The 17,173-nt window shown below is 36.5% G+C and overlaps 1 protein-coding gene across 1 annotated transcript in view; it reads right to left on the bottom strand.

Moving 5' to 3' along the window:
* Positions 1 to 17,173, bottom strand: part of LOC128189274 (CDP-diacylglycerol--inositol 3-phosphatidyltransferase-like) — a 33,775-nt gene that overhangs the window by 3,664 nt on the left and 12,938 nt on the right. The window contains exon 2 of the mRNA XM_052860829.1: positions 1,815 to 1,941. Coding sequence (XP_052716789.1) covers positions 1,815 to 1,854 — 40 coding nt within the window. The 5' untranslated portion in view covers positions 1,855 to 1,941. The remainder of the gene's footprint in view (positions 1 to 1,814; positions 1,942 to 17,173) is intronic.

Raw genomic sequence — 17,173 nt, 5'->3', positions numbered from 1 at the left:
CATTTTATCTGTAATTCGTTATATCCGTGTAACGAATTCGTAAAAATAACTATAGCGAATTCAGGATATACATGTTTTCTCTCACCAGACTATAATTTTTGCTAATTGAGGCTTTAAAAAAGAAATCATTACTTTGATACCTTTAATATTTGGATTGTGAATTGAAAAAATTATATTTATATAAAAATAAATTCATTCAAACTATCATGTTAAATGGTAGTGCAAACTTTTTAAACTGTAAAGAAATTTTTATAAAGGTGTTAAATTTCATTATTATTCACCTCTACGTCACTCAAAATCAGTTTGCTATATCAGTAAATTTGTTATATCCAAAAATCGTTAAAACTGTAAAATTTTGCAAAGATATGTTAAGAATTTTACCAGGGACTCAAAAAAACTTTGCTATATCTGAAAATTCGCTATATCCGTGTTCGTACTAAACAAGTTTTACTGTATGCACAATTATCTTTCAAAGGATTATGTCCCTAAACATACACCAAAAGCCCCTTTTTAAATATGGATAGTTACATGTACGTCTTATCAAATGAATAGATGGAAAATTAAATCATTTACATCAACGATCTGATCTTTTACAGTTATGTAGACTGAGCACGCAACGTTTAGTTCAACTTTGGCTTATGATTTGAGAAGGCAGGTGGATCCTACTGTCAGCATTTCAAAGCATAAAAATCTGAAGCTGCAGGTTTGTATCTCACGCTCTGAAAAAATTTGAATGGACAACCTGGGAGCTACAGTGCCACCCACTGAAAAAATTGTGTATTGCACACACAATTAAATCATGTGATTTACTCTGTCCCAAGATAACATTGATTCACATTTTGCTTAATTACTAAATATTCATAAATATCTCAGGGTTAAAATGATCTTCATTCAAAAGTATGAAAATTTTTCAAGATTTCTTAGTTGAAACACCTCTTTTAACTTATCAGGTTTCAATACACAGCTAAAAATTGTGATGTTGCACGAGTGAATTCGGAATGGATGTAAACATTCCCCATTATAAATCTCAGAGTCTGTAAGTAATTAATCTATTTTCTTTACTGTGAATTTTTACGAGGGAAAAATGATAATGTGTGAATGGAGTTATCTTGGAAACTTTCCCTTTCATCGGTATCAATTGCATTTCTTTCACAGGTATTTTTATTTAAATTCATCAAAATGCGATGCATAAATACATGTATCTTTGGAGAGACTATAGTTTTTGACCGATTAACCATGTTTTTATGAAAATTCTATGAAAACAACTCTCCATTCAATTTACTAAGGAAATCGTCTCTTTACATGTTTTAGTGTGCAATATATACACAATTTTTTCAATGGGTGGCACCGTAACTCCCATGTCATCCATCCGAATTTTTTCAGACAGGGGCTATAGACCTGCAGCTAAAAAACTGTGCTCAGCTCAATGGTTAAACCATTTACATATTAGTCTTTTATCTTATTGAGTAAACATCTTTAATCTGAGGTATAATAAATGTCGAGTAATCAAGCAAAATTTGCTAAATAAATATATTGAGGCATTTTTGTACTGTAATACAGAACTCAGAAACAATTAAACGACCGATTTCCCGTATGATGGAGAGAGAGAGAGAGAGAGAGCTCGCATTAATTGACTTAAAAAATGTACACTGCATAATCTCCGTACCTGAGTATCCCGAGGCCATGGAATGACCACGATAAATTCATCCTCCTCTTTATGATTATGTACATAAACATATATATATATATACACAAGATAAAGTGTTATAATAATGATACTCCCTCTTTATGTTGAGATTAAATTGTAGACATACCCACGATATTTGGAATGAATAAGAAGACGTTCTCAGCCATCTTCCTTTTTAGCTTCTTTGGTTCAGCTTTAGATGGAAAGCTTGTTTAAAACTATGATATACCTTCTCGAAATTGCAGAAATCAATTAACAATTTGTTGTCAAAAATCCTACTCGGAACTCCTCGTTTCCGTACATATTAGGAAGAAACAAATACGATCGGAAAAAACGGAAAAGATATTCAGCGAAATGAAAAATTCCGACCCATGCCTGCTGTTCATGCTGACAGATCCGATAACATACATTTTTGGGAAAGAAAGCATGGTTACAAATTTCCTAAACTAAAATCCCAACATTTAACACAATAAATGTAAAATAGATGAAAAAATAATTAAGTGTGGCGGTAGACTTCTTTATTTTATGTGAATTAATTAATATTTCAGTAATTGAATTGTATTTATTCAGCATATGTTTATGTTTATTAGTGTACATATTGTTATTATAGTAATATTGTTCACGTATATCAAGTTGTCGCATTCGTTGTATAATTAACGTCATTTGTTAAATATGACGTCACAGTACGTCCCGGCCCGGGGTAGCCCGACGGTGTTTGTATGTTCTCCATATATTGTTGAGAAGCAGGATTTGAGAGAGTGGGGTGGAAAACATCTGAACAGTAAGCACTGTTATTGTTACGCTGTGCAAGTATTGTTGTAATATCTTAATAAACGGTTATAAAACTAGAATCGATTCCTGTGCTTAATTCGGGACTATATACAGTACTGTATAACATTGGGCAACCGCCCGTTACATTTTTTGGGGGCTTCGTCCGCGGGATATCGATTCTGGTTTTAGGCTAACTGTTTGTTTTGTATAGTTTGTTACAAAGGAAAAAAAACTAAAGCCAATGGCTTCGAATGAATCATTTTTACATAACTTGTCCAGTGGTTTTAATGGGTTTGTGAAATTTTTCACACCAAGTTTCTTGATGCGCGGATCTCCGCCATTATTGACAGCAGACGATAAGTCCGCTCCCTTTGATCAGAACAGATCTTTCGAGAATAACGGCAAATGTAGACATATATGTAACAAAGCAGTTAGTAAGAAAGCTCAGAACTTACCCCTAGACATTGACTGTTCAGAGACCGAATACGAGTCAGAGCGCTTATTTAATGGAACGTTTGATCCGCCTCTTGACAGTCTTGGAAAGCAGTCGTTAGACCTAAATCTTATCAAAACAATGATCAGTGTCTTTCAAAATCAGAAAGTGAATTTATCACTTGTACGTGTCCGCGACACAGAAATTGTAGGTCGGTCGCTGATCATTCATCACAGAAACATGATCCGTACCCCAGTACGTGTTGAATCAGGTTTGTTTTCACGTTCACAACAAAGTCCTCTCCACTGTTTCGATAGGAATGAAGAATTATCGTGTGATTCAAGACAACGGGTATCAAATAGGAGAATAAAGACTCCTGATATACTTGAAACATTCACACATAATCCAAATTATATTGGAAGAAACATAAATCCTCCCCTCGATTCTAAACATGTCGCGCCGTCAACTTTAACAAATCACGTGACTCAGAGAGGCCCAAATGGGGCAAATGCTGATTTTGACATGCATGCTTTTTACAATGACTTAGAAGGTACAAACTTTGGAGAAAAAGCTACAAATGTACAGAAAAGTACAAAGCTTATAAATAGGAAACCGAAAGAACCGGACACTTTTGATGGAAATAAAGTTGAATGGAATGATTATGTATGTCATTTTGAGCAAGTGGCTCAGTGGAATGAATGGAATGATCATGAAAAAGCGCTTCAGCTTGCTATGAGTCTTCGAGGCGTAGCTCAGCGCGTGTTAGGAGAATTACCCAGAGAAATTTTATGTCAGTACGAGACATTAAAGTCCGTATTAATGCAGAGATTCTGTCCACCTGAACGGGTTACAGCATATCGCTGTGAATTTAGAAATAGACGTCGCAATCGCGAAGAATCGGTAGTTGAATATGGATATGCGCTTAAGCGTTTAGCGAGTCGCGCATTTCCATCTATACCTATAGAAATGAGAGAGAGTTTGATCGTTGAGCAGTATATTTCTGGGTTAGGAAATCAAGATATCAAGAGACACATTCAGTTTGCACATCCGAGCACGCTGGATCGAGCTATATCGTTAGCTGTAGAATTTGAAGCTTTTGAAGGTTCGTACAATGTACTACGTAAACCATTCAAATGTTATGGCCTTGACAAACACAGGAAATTCTGAAAAGGATATTCAGAAAACCCCATGTCATTCAAACCTCGAGACATCTAGACTTGATAGGTTAGAGGATTCGATGAGAGATGTCAAAGAATCTCTAAACAATTTATTAAATAAACCGGAAAGACCCCGTCAGGTAGAGAAAACCGAACAGAGAAATCACACGCGTTCGCAAATTAAAACTAGAGACTCTCAAAAGTTTATTTGTTTTAATTGCAATGAAGAAGGTCATATCAGCCGTAATTGTCCTAAGAACAATTCAAATTACGCGAGAAAAGAGTCAGTCAGGACTCCAAGGACACAACAGTCCAAGGAGCATGCCAATTTAAACTAGAACGGGCTGAGATGGAGGCCACAGGCTCAGCTCAGACAAACAATTGTGTTGCAAATTTTGATAAAAATGTAAGGCCAAATACTAATAGTTTCAGATTAGCTGCTATTTCTCAACACTGCTGGTTTATAAAAGTTTCAATAGGAAACTCAGATATTAAAATGCTCGTAGATACGGGTTCCGCAGTTACTTTGCTGTCGAAGCAAATGTTTGATTCCTTGAGAAATGTTGAACTGGAGAATGAATCGTCAATTTTGACGACCGCTGACGGAGAACCTATGACCGTGTTAGGTCGCTGTACTATGAATTTATGTATCGAGAATGAAGAATTCAGTCAAACGGTTATGGTAGCTGATTTAGGAAATCTTGAAGGAATTCTCGGATTAGACTTTTTAGCTCGTAATCATGTTACTTTTGATACCGGCAAAGGTGTTTTGAAGTTCAAAAATTTTGACTTGGCCTTAACCAATGAGTTAGAATCGGAAAATTCGTGCGCTCGCGTACAATTAATTCAGACATGTAAAATTCCCGGAGAGTCAGAAATATTTCTGAAAGGGAAAATCAAAGGGAAATTACCCGAAATGGACAGTATTTTAGAACCATTTGAAGGTTATATGGGTGAAAAACACGTCATTATACCAAAGTCAATAATAAAATCAAACAACTCAGAAGTGGTATTTTCTGTTTTGAACCCTACACCAGAAACAGTTATATTAAAGAAAAACGCTTATGTAGCTTCTCTTGAGCCTATAACAGAAATTTATCAGCAAGAAACTCAAGCGTCTACAGACGTTAGACAAGACAACCACGGACTGTTAACGACAGACTTACCAGACCACTTAAGTCCTCTTATGTCTAATGTTTCTGACAGATTGTCAACAGACGAGAAAAATAAACTTAAACAAGTTTTAGTTCAGTATTCAGATATATTTGTCGGACCAGATGGACGAGTAGGTCAGACAGACCTAGTCCACCACAAAATAAGGTTACAAGATCAAACACCTATAAAAATTCCTGCTAGGCGATTGCCAATACACCAACGAGAGATAGCTAATGAAGAAATAGACAAAATGCTGAATCAAGGCATCATTGAGCCAAGTGAATCGCCATGGGCAGCGCCCATTGTATTGGTTAAGAAAAAGGATAATAGCACTCGATTTTGCGTCGACTATAGAAAATTGAATTTAAAAACAATTAAAGATAGCTATCCTTTACCGAGAATCGATGATTCTTTAGATTCACTATCAGGTGCCCAATACTACTGTACTTTAGACCTCGCTCAAGGGTTTTTCCAAGTGAAAATGTCCGAGGAGGATAAGCCTAAAACGGCTTTCGCGACTCACCGTGGGCTGTACAAATTTCGCGTTATGCCCTTCGGATTGGCCAACAGTCCTAAAACGTTCGAACGGCTAATGGAACTTGTTCTAAACGGGTTACAATGGGAACGTTGTCTCGTTTATCTTGACGACGTGATTGTATTTGGTAAAACATTTACAGAAACTTTAGACAACTTGAAACTAGTTTTTGACAGATTCAAATGTGCTAAGTTAAAATTAAAACCCAAAAAGTGTACATTTTTTCAAGATGAAGTTCGATATTTGGGACACATTGTGTCAGTCGACGGAATAAAATGCGATGAAGAGAAAATCAAGCCAGTCGACGACTGGTCGCAGCCCGAATCTGTTACCGATGTTCGCAGTTTTCTGGGTCTTGCGTCATACTATAGAAAATTTATTCAAAACTTTTCAACTATAGCCTTTCCATTAACGCAACTTACTCAGAAAAACAGAAAATTTTCCTGGACCGATGAATGCGATGTATCATTTCAAAGGCTGAAAGAAGCTTTAATTTCCGCACCCATCTTGTCTTATCCCACACGTGTCGGTCAATTTGTGCTAGACACAGACGCGAGTAATTTCGGAATCGGTGCGGTCTTGTCACAAATTCAAGATGGCGAGGAACGAGTCATCGCTTATGCTAGCAAGACTCTTTCTCGTTCTCAACGGAGTTATTGCACAACTTACAGAGAACTGCTTGCAGTTATAACGTTTGTAAAGTATTTCAGATACTATCTTAGCAGTAAAAACTTTCTTATCCGGACAGATCATTCGTCTTTAATTTGGCTCAAAAATTTCAAAGAACCGGAAGGTATAGTAGCAAGATGGCTCTCATTACTCGATACTTATAATTTTCGTATCGAACACCGCAAAGGAGTTTCGCATGGTAATGCGGATGCGTTGTCGCGTAGACCGCGACGCAGATGTTTACGTGCCGAGTGCAATCAATGTGGGAAAGAGCAAGTTTGCTCTGCGATCGTTACTGCCGTAGATTCGCAAGATAGTTCGAACAAAGAGACATCAGCACAAGATGCTGACCAGTCGTCTCACTCTACAGAACACGGTCTAATAAATCAACATGAACCAAATTGGTTACCTCACTGGAGTAATCAAAGTATGATAGAAGCCCAGACTAATGACAAATCTATATGTGAAATTCGAGAGTGTCTGAAAAATGGTACAGATATATCAAAGCTTAAAAGTACTAGCATTGAAATGACAGCGCTTATACGAGAACGACAGCTGTTAAAACTGGAAAATGACATTTTAAGTAGAGTATGGAAAAACGAGAACGGTTTGACATATTTACAAACAGTTGTGCCTAAAGTCCTTAGAACAGAAATTTTAAATCAATTACACGATGCAAAGTCAGCTGGACATTTAGGTCGAGAGAAGACCTTAGGTAAAGTTAGGGCTAGGTACTATTGGCCAGGGATGACAAGCGATGTATCTCGCTGGTGTCAGACCTGCATTCCATGTCAGCGTAGGAAACCCGGTCCAGGGTTGGGCAAGTCGCCCATGAAACGCGAACCAGTGTACCTACCCTTACAATGCGTCGCAATAGATATAATGGGTCCTCTCCCTATAACTGATAAGGGCAATCAATATATTATGGTGGTCGGAGATTATTTTACGAAGTGGACAGAGGCCTATCCTCTTCCGGACCACACGGCACAGACTGTCGCTGACAAATTAGTATGTGAATTTATATGCCGATATGGCTCGCCTGTAAGAATTCATACAGACCAAGGGCGCGAATTCGAGTCAAATCTTTTTAAACGAATGTGTGACATTTTTGAAATTGAAAAATCCAGGACAACGCCCTTTCATCCCCAATCAGACGGGATGATAGAGCGCTTTAACAGAACTTTACAACAAATGTTGGCGATGTTCGTCAATGATTATAAAGATGATTGGGATGAACATTTACCATTATTAACTATGGCATACCGAGCCTCAGTACAAGAAAGTACTAAGTGTACCCCAAATATTCTAATGCTAGGAAGGGAGACTTCACTCCCTATCGACATTATCACAGGGTCACCGACTCACCCTAATGACGCCCCTATAGAATGTCCCGTAAAATACGTCGAATGGTTAAAAGAAGCAATGCAAAATGCATTTGACTTCGCGCATGAAAATTTACAGAGTAGTTTCCAGAAACAAAAGCGTTTCTACGACACTAAATTAAAGATTAGGTCATTCGAACCAAAAACATTAGTGCTACGCTGGTATCCACCTGAAGCAAACCAAAAACTTGGTTTAGGGTGGACAGGGCCTTACGAGGTTGTCAGAAAATTATCAGATATAACTTATGAAATAAAAAGATGCAGTGACGGGAAACTAAAAATAGTACATGTTGACCATTTAAAGTTACTCAATCAGAAATTAGAGTCAGATGAGGGACAGGGGGTGGATTTTAATGATGATAGAAATGAGTATGAGGAGGAAAGTGATGATAGGGTTGGACCCAGACCCAAATCACCGCAATTCAGTAGAAGAGGCAGACGCCTCAAACCCAAAGTTATTTTCAGTCCATAAATATAATAAACTACGTTAAATATTGAAATTGAAAGCGATTCAGTAAAGAAATTGGTCTTGTTGTTGGTGTTGTAATTTCCATCGAGAGAATTAGAGTGTAATGAATATTCATTTATATAAAGTTCCGTGAACATACATGTAGGTACATGAATAAGACGTGTGAACTCTGTGACAAACATTGTTATACCCGCACTTTCTAAAGAAAGTTCGGGTATATTGTTGTTACCCTGTTCCGTCCGTCCGTCCGTCCGTCCGTCCGTCCGTCTGTCCGTCCGTCCGTCCGTCCGTCCGTCCGTCTGTCACGTTTTACTTTCTCAAACTGCTCTTACATCTTATAAACCAGCAAACTGAACTCTTGGAGTTTGATTTGGGGTATCATGTTGTTTTGTAAAAAAGTTTCAAAAATTCTCTGTTAGTCCTGGGGGTCAAATAATTGGTAAAAAATGACGTTTTTTCACAAAAAACCTTCTTCCTCGAACTCCTCCTACATTTTCAAAAGTAGACAAATCATCTTTTGGAATATGTTTAAGGGTATCCTATAGATGCGCAATAAGGTTTCGGAATTTTCAATTTTGTCCTGGGGGTCATTGAATGGCTAAAAAATGACGTTTTTTTACAAAAAAAACTGGTTTAAAAAACATCATTTTTTTTAAGCAGTAGCCAAATGATCTTCTAGAATATGATTGGGGGTGTCATATTGAGGCATGATCAGGTTCCAGAATTTTTTTTTTAATTAAGGGGATCAGTGGGCAACAAAAAATGACGTTTTTTGGCAAAAAAAATATGGTTCCCAGAACTCCTCTTACAACTTTTGGAGTAGCTACATCATCTCTTGGGATATAATTGGGGCTGTCCTGTAGATGTGCAATAAGGTTTTAAAAATTTAAATTTCATCCTGGGAGTCAAATAGTAGCAGAAAATTGACGTTTATCACTAAAAAATCAAACATTGATCCAAGAGCTCCTCTTATGATTTAATGGATAGACAATCATATCTTGGGATATGATAGGGACTGTTCTATAGATGTGCAGTAAGGTTTTCAAAATTTAAATTTCATCCAGGGAGTCAAAATGTAGCAGAAAATTGACGTTTATCACTTAAAAAAAAACATAGATCCTAGAACTCCTTTGATGATTTAATGGATAGACACATCATATCTTGGGATATGAAAGGAACTGTTCCATAGATGTGCATTACGGTTTTGAAAAATTAAATTTAACCCTGAGGCCCATTACCTACCGGTACATACCTTTTGATGCCCTTTAAGGATCAAGAATATATATGGTTAAGGGGTGGGGATCTCAACCGTTTTCGAGATATTCGTGCACTTCCTGTTCAAGGGGGGTCATGACAACCCCCAGGGCCCATGACCTACATACCGTTTGATGCCCCTTGACACAAGGTACAAGAATATATATGGTTTAAGGGTGGGGATCTCAACTGTTTTGAAGATATTAAGGGACTTGCTGTTTGAGGGCGTCAGGACCACCCACAGGGCCCATGACCTACATAACATTTGATGCCCCTTGACATCAGAAACATGAATATATATGGTTTAGGGGTCATGATTATAACAGTTTCTGAGATATATGGTAATTTCAAATTCCTGGGGGGTGGGGATGACCCCAGGGGTCAGATCTAATAAACCCTATATATTGCCAGTAACAGCCAATATATGATTATGAAAACCCTATATTATTATCTTTGTCCGTTTTCAAGTTACCATTTACAATAGAGTCTATGATTCTTTCTACAAGGTTCAATGTTAGACCCCACACCCTTTTGACACCCCCCCTCCCCCCCCCCCCTCCCCCAAAAAGTGGTTGTCTAACCCAAAATGAGAAAAATCAAACCAGGGTGCACAACTAGATTTGCAGGCCTATCATATCCTAGAGTTTTGTACAATTATGTTCAGCCATCTCTGAGAAACAAGTTCGGGAAAGAAGAAAAAGAAGATGAAGAATATATACATGTATTAAGAACAGTACAAAAACAATAAGTCTCCAAACTTCATTCAGGAGACTTAATAATTAATAAAGATTAAATAGAGATAGGATCATCAAACATCAATAATTTAAAGATAATTGACAATTTCTGATTCTAAGGGGGTCAGGATGACCCCTTAGGGTCATGACTTACATGCCATAATGATCTGATGCGCCTGCATGACCTAAGGAGGAATAATATCTTTGGATTAAGGTGGGGATCTCAATGGTTTTTATGATATTTGATAATTTCAGGAAGAGCACTAAGGATCATGACCTACATACCATCTTAAATGCCTTGAACAAAGAAACAATAATATAATATGTACATGATATATGATTCAATTTAAGAACCCAGATATAGATCAATCATCTGTTTTGTAATACTTCCTATGTATATATACATGTACATGTATTAGTTTGTGTTTTGTTCTATACTATTCATGTTCAGGACTGTAGTATGGCTTAGTCTTATTTTAAATTACATTAAAAAATTGTCAAATATATGACCTGGAACCCCCACTCCCAAACAAACTCAAATATAAACTGTTCTCTCTCTCTCCCCCCCCCCCCCCCTTCCTTGTCGAATAATCTATTAAAATCAAAATATAATTTGGGTGTCTAAAAACTTTTATAAACTGGTAAAAAATGTTATTCTTAAAAAAAATTACATTACACCTTGCATAATTGACAAATGATCTATTGAGATACGATCAGAGGTCATATTTCTACCTTGGGATCAATAAGTAGTATTCATTGACAACACCTGGGGGTCATTAATGTACTTTACACCAGTTGATGCATCATAATGACTTTTGAAGATATTATGTATTTTCCTGTTTCGTGGGGTCAGAACAGTCCCATAAGATCATGACCTACATTGTATTTGATGCATTATAATACATTAAGAAAGAAATACTCCTTCCTTCCTATTATTACTCATATAAAAAATATAAGTGTCTACACTTACTTACATATGAAATACACAAATTTAATAAGAAATTGTTTATACCGGGTCAATATGGGGTCAACTCAACAGTGCATGCAGTCTGACAAATGAAAAAAAAATAACTTTGCAACTAAAATGACAGAAACTTTACAAATGCGATAGGATAGGTAACGATGATAAGCTTATTTAAATATTAAAAGATGATGATACAGTATGCTGTCAAAGGGAGATTACATTTAGAAAGTGAAAGTAGAACTTATATATATACATGTGTATGTATGCTGGCAGGAATCCCATGCTGGCATCTTATTATATTGTGCTACTGCTACTACATGTATTATGCTTACCTAAATTGGTCAACATCATAATGATAATCCAATTAAAACACAATAATGAATTCCTTTAGCTGATCTTAACTACCGTAATCCTTTTCTGCATACGAAAAACACAGACATGTATGTATGGGTGTTGCTAAAACGCGGAACGGAAAACGGAACGGAATGGAAAATATCATCACGTTTATCCCTTAAAAAGGGTATAGACTGGCCAGAAACGATTTACTTTGTATCTTTTATTTATATCTAATGAATGATTATCAACATGTTGCTATCTTATTAATATTCATATGAATGTCTATCAATTATAGCATTGTATTCATTTGGCTTTAGTTGAGTACGAAAAGGAAAAATCAAATGTATACAAATTGTGAAACATTAACATGATAAAACGAGCAAATTAGCTATAACTTTTTACTTATTTCTCTTATATGGTATTGCTGGCATATTAGCGTAACGTACGCAGTTAGTGAAAGCGTTTTATGCGTGTTTTGAGTATTTTTATATTATTTTCAAATATGATGTACATGTATATACTTACATCAAAATTGAATTTTCGGTGTTTTAGACGATCTTTTATCATACAGACGATACAGTATCATTGAGATGGAAGAAAAAAACTGTAGGACTGACGACATTAAAAAATTAAAATACAGTAAACATTAAAATACCCGGTAATTTGTGAAACTAGTAATTTGTGAAACTAGTATTTTTAGCAATGCAATTTTGTTTACGTTTGCATTACAAAGCATGCAGTTGTTTATTCCAGCAGCTATATACATATGATCCGAATAGAGAGCTCTAGACGTTGCCTGGTTTGATTTTCCGATTATATATTGGGACTATAGTCTGTCGATCCCAAAATATTCATGCAGCACATTTGGACGATTTATAATGGAAAATGTTGACATCTTTTCTCCATTTGGAAGTCACTCAGAAGACCTTGCACAATTTTTCAACACCATCATCCGGGTCTGTTAAAATGCAAAACCCCGTAGACTTCTTTATTTTTAGCCGTGTATTTATACCAGCTGATAAGCTTAGGAGGACGTTTTAAAGAAAGAATAATGAGAATGTTTAATGCTTCTAAAAGAGAATCGCTTGAACCCTGAGGTATATATAAATATACAGCAAAAAGTGAATCGAGGATATTTTGGGACAGAATATAGTGGTCAATGCATGTACTGTTAATTTTGAGGAAATAAATATTCTTGAATAAATAATCTAATATTGCTAATCTTTCAAAAAAAATTAAAAAGGTACATAAAGTATATCGTTTTAGCATACTTAACAAATCTATGAGGTAAATAACATTAGATAAGATTTTCCGTTTTCCTTCCGTTCCGTTTTCCGTTCCGCGTTTTAGCAACACCCATGTATGTATACACATGAACCCATCTAATCGAAAGAGCTGGGTAAAACTAGTACCCGCTAATGAGACATGCAAACCTGTGTTGTGTACGTAACTTCAGACAAAGATCAGTCATTTGTAACATGCATGTATTTTAATGACCTATTCTTCAAATCCACTTGCACTATTTTATTAGGTAAATAACAGCTTTAAGGTGGTGCAGGACACCTGCATATTGTAATGTACATGTATACTTCCTATTGAGATAAACAATAAAGTATGTTGACTATTGATTAAATATTTACCCCCCAAATAATGTTACCTAACATTGAAGCGCAATGGGTTAGAGCGTTTACATGTCTGTAAGAGCATTGGGGTCCAAGGTGTTTTTTGGTAATTTACGAATTTTCATGGGGAGGGGGGGGGGGGGGTCTGGACCCCTCACTCCCACCCCTTCTCTAAATCTGTGCACACGATGATGTTCATGTAGGCACACAGAAGCAAATCTAAAACCGGCAACCGCCACGGGGAGGGGGCATAATTTAATTTTTAATTTTGTTTGTAACAATTATATAGACCATTATACTTCCTATGACATAAAATGTTAAGATTATTGATCAACTGAAAATTCACTGCAAACAGTTCTACCCCAAATTGCACATAAAGTGCTGCTCATGTCACGATGTGTATTATCACATGGGCAGGGATCTCATCCTTCAGTTATGAAAATTATAATTTTTACATGTATTACAGGAGTTTGCATGTAGCCTTCATTTTTAATTAAACTGGTATAAAACAGTGTTATTTAGGGGCAAACACATGGTGCGGGTATTACTGTCTAATGACAGCATCTAGTTTTAATATATTGTTTTTACACTCATATGAAGTGAGTTATGGTGGATATTATTCGTACATGATACATGCATACATATATATAGTTTAAAACCATGGGCTAGTGCTTTCGGTTGTGTATCGACTGTATCTGTACATGTTTGCGAATGTTGATATTCATTGAGTGATTTTGTTTAAGCTTGATTTTATTTGTTGTGAGAAACTTGGTGAATTACATTCACTTGAACATAAGACTAGAGAAAGGTCTTGTTCTTGAGGATATAGGTCGTTGTTTTGTTGAGTTTATGAACTTAACAGTTTATTTTTTTTTTTGTCAGGAATTATGTCAAGTTCACACATGGACGTTGTACCAGATGCATGTATAGACGTACTAGACATCATGGCCGATGATGATTTCAACTTCGAAGAAAGCATCTTCAACTTGGAGGTGAAGGAGTTTGGCTATGTTGCCAACATGGGATGCCCTGTTGCAGATTGCAACTTTCAAGGGACCTTCCCATCGAGGGCGAAATTCCAGCGCCACTGGGAAGAGCGTCATGTTCGTGAGGTACAGAAGTGGGCGTGCCCTCACCAAGGATGTAAGGCACTGGTCAGGAGGAAATCGGACATGAAAAGCCACCTTAAGTTTACACATAAGGAGACGGATTCTTTCATCCTCAGTTTGACCATCGCTAAGGCAACCAGCCAGATGGTGAGGGCCACCAATTTTATTGACCCCGGACTTCTGAAATACAACTTCCGCCGTGCAGAGACCTTCCCGACAGCCGGCGTCCTTTCCCTGCCTGGATTCCCCTCGATGGCGAATGTTGCTCCCGGGACTGTGGTCATTCCTCCCCCGGTGATTGAGCCGCCCTCTTCGTTGGAGCCATCTTCTTCCTCGTTGGAGCCATCTTCTTCCTCGTTGCAGACGTCCTCTCCCGAGTTGGACCCGTCTTCTTCCTTGTTGGAACAGTCTTCTTCATCGTTGGACCCGTCTTCGTTGCCGTTGGAACCTTCTTTGACGTTGGAACCTTCTTCTTTGATGGCAGCTCCTCTTCTCTCTACGATGGAACTTGCAAGTGTATCAACGCAGACCGACTCGAAGAAAATTTCCCTTGACGATTATTTACACAAACCACAGTCTTAATCAAAGCAGACTTATTCGTATTGTGACGACGATTTTGCTATACCGCCCATACCTTCAAGTGAGGACTCACTCCAGATGTATATTGTAAAATTGGGTAACCAGATCGACAGAATTGCACGTGTGCGCCTGTTAGCTAAGGAGCGCTTGGAACGACTACAGCGACCTGGATCGTCCCTCCGCGAACTAGAGAGCGAAAACCGCGCACTGAAGAGGAAAATTACTGAATTACTTGAGCGTGAGGAACTCTTCCCGGAACCGTGAACGTGAGACAATAAATTTATAAATGTGCTTAATTTCATTAACTTTAATTTGTGAACTTTGATAATTTTCATATTGTTTACTTTGTGATTTGACATGTGTGTATCCATTCATATCTTATATGTTGTAATATATGAAAATGTCGTGTTGCTTATTATGATATGTAAGTATTGTTATGTATGTATTATTGATACTTGTTCAGTTCTTTATGGTATGCACATTTGATGTTTGATAGTTGAGACTAATGTACATAGTACATTAGGTCTTGGGAAGGGGGGAGTGTGGCGGTAGACTTCTTTATTTTATGTGAATTAATTAATATTTCAGTAATTGAATTGTATTTAATCAGCATATGTTTATGTTTATTAGTGTACATATTGTTATTATAGTAATATTGTTCACGTATATCAAGTTGTCGCATTCGTTGTATAATTAACGTCATTTGTTAAATATGACGTCACAGTACGTCCCGGCCCGGGGTAGCCCGACGGTGTTTGTATGTTCTCCATATATTGTTGAGAAGCAGGATTTGAGAGAGTGGGGTGGAAAACATCTGAACAGTAAGCACTGTTATTGTTACGCTGTGCAAGTATTGTTGTAATATCTTAATAAACGGTTATAAAACTAGAATCGATTCCTGTGCTTAATTCGGGACTATATACAGTACTGTATAACATTGGGCAACCGCCCGTTACATAACCTATATACGTATAATTTACAAAACTGAACGTTTGGGAAAAAGTACTGAAAAATGTAACTGCGAGATAAAAAAAAAAAAACCCGTAGCATCAAGGTTTATCTTGTAAAAATGTTAATATGACTAATAGAAATTGTTATTTACAATATAAGAAAAGTCGTAATATTTAAAAAGGTAAAAAGTCTTTAAAATTATACAAGGTAACAAGACGGGAATTAACTAATGTTAACTATAGTTTAGCGCCAGTCAACAATAGTTAACAGTGATAAACCTAATTTATCATCTGTGAAACTTTATTTAACGTTGAATGTTTCAAAAGTGTAAAACTATAATTAAGACTGAAAACAACCATTTGCGATTGCAAAACATATTTTATCTGATAAATACTGTTAACGAATGTAAATTATAGTTTACAGATGTGAATCTATATTTATCAGCAAAATCTATTGCTAACGTTATTTGCAGACAGAAAAACTTGGATTATCATTCGTTAATTATACCGGTAGTTTAAAACCATTAGATAGAGTTTTACAAATTAAGACTATAGTCTATATATAGTTTTTGGTTCGTAAACTATAATTACCAGTCGATAAACCTAATTTGATGTATGTTTTGCTCATTTTTGTGAATTTGCGTGCCAAACTAACGAACACTGGCGGAAGCTTGGCTCTAGTACATTCAACTTCATATATAAATGTGCAGTTTATTTCAGTAATGACAATATCGTACCTTTGTGTATACAAACACAATGGTTTATACTTTACCTCTCTACTATTTTGAAAAGCCATGGGCCAGGTACCCCATCATGCCATGGCATTTGAAATCAACTACAATTTAACCAAGAGCGTTTTGAAGAATAAGGAATGAAGAATTCCTATTATTTCCGATACAATTATGTAGTATTATATAAATAGTGCCTGTTTGGGAGGGTAACAGTTTAAATGGACACCCCGAGGAAACCATTGTCAACCGACGCGAAGCGGAGGTTGACAATGGTTTTCGAGGGGTGTCATTTTCAACTGTTATCCTCCCAAACAGACACTATTTATTTTATTATACTGAATGTCTTAATTTTAGAGAATTTTTTTACTGCTTTACGGGAATTCTACAGCGAACTGTACGCGCATAATTTATGCGCATGTTGTAATTCGTTGTGTTACCCGTTGCTAAGTGTGTTGCTAACGCTGAGGGTAATATAACGGATCATCAACTGCGTCTAAACCAATCAGATTTCAGTATTTAACATGAAAGTATAATAATTCTAAATATTTCTGATTGTATCGTTTCAAATAATATACAATTCATTTTGATGTTTCAACAACATTTTTTAGTCTACAAAATACTATGTATATTACTTTT

The sequence above is a fragment of the Crassostrea angulata genome, chromosome 6 (assembly GCF_025612915.1).
Source record: "Crassostrea angulata isolate pt1a10 chromosome 6, ASM2561291v2, whole genome shotgun sequence".
In the NCBI taxonomy this organism is placed as follows: Eukaryota; Metazoa; Mollusca; class Bivalvia; order Ostreida; family Ostreidae; genus Magallana; species Magallana angulata.
Note: the sequence above shows the minus strand (reverse complement) of the source record. Positions and strands in the feature narration are given on the sequence as shown.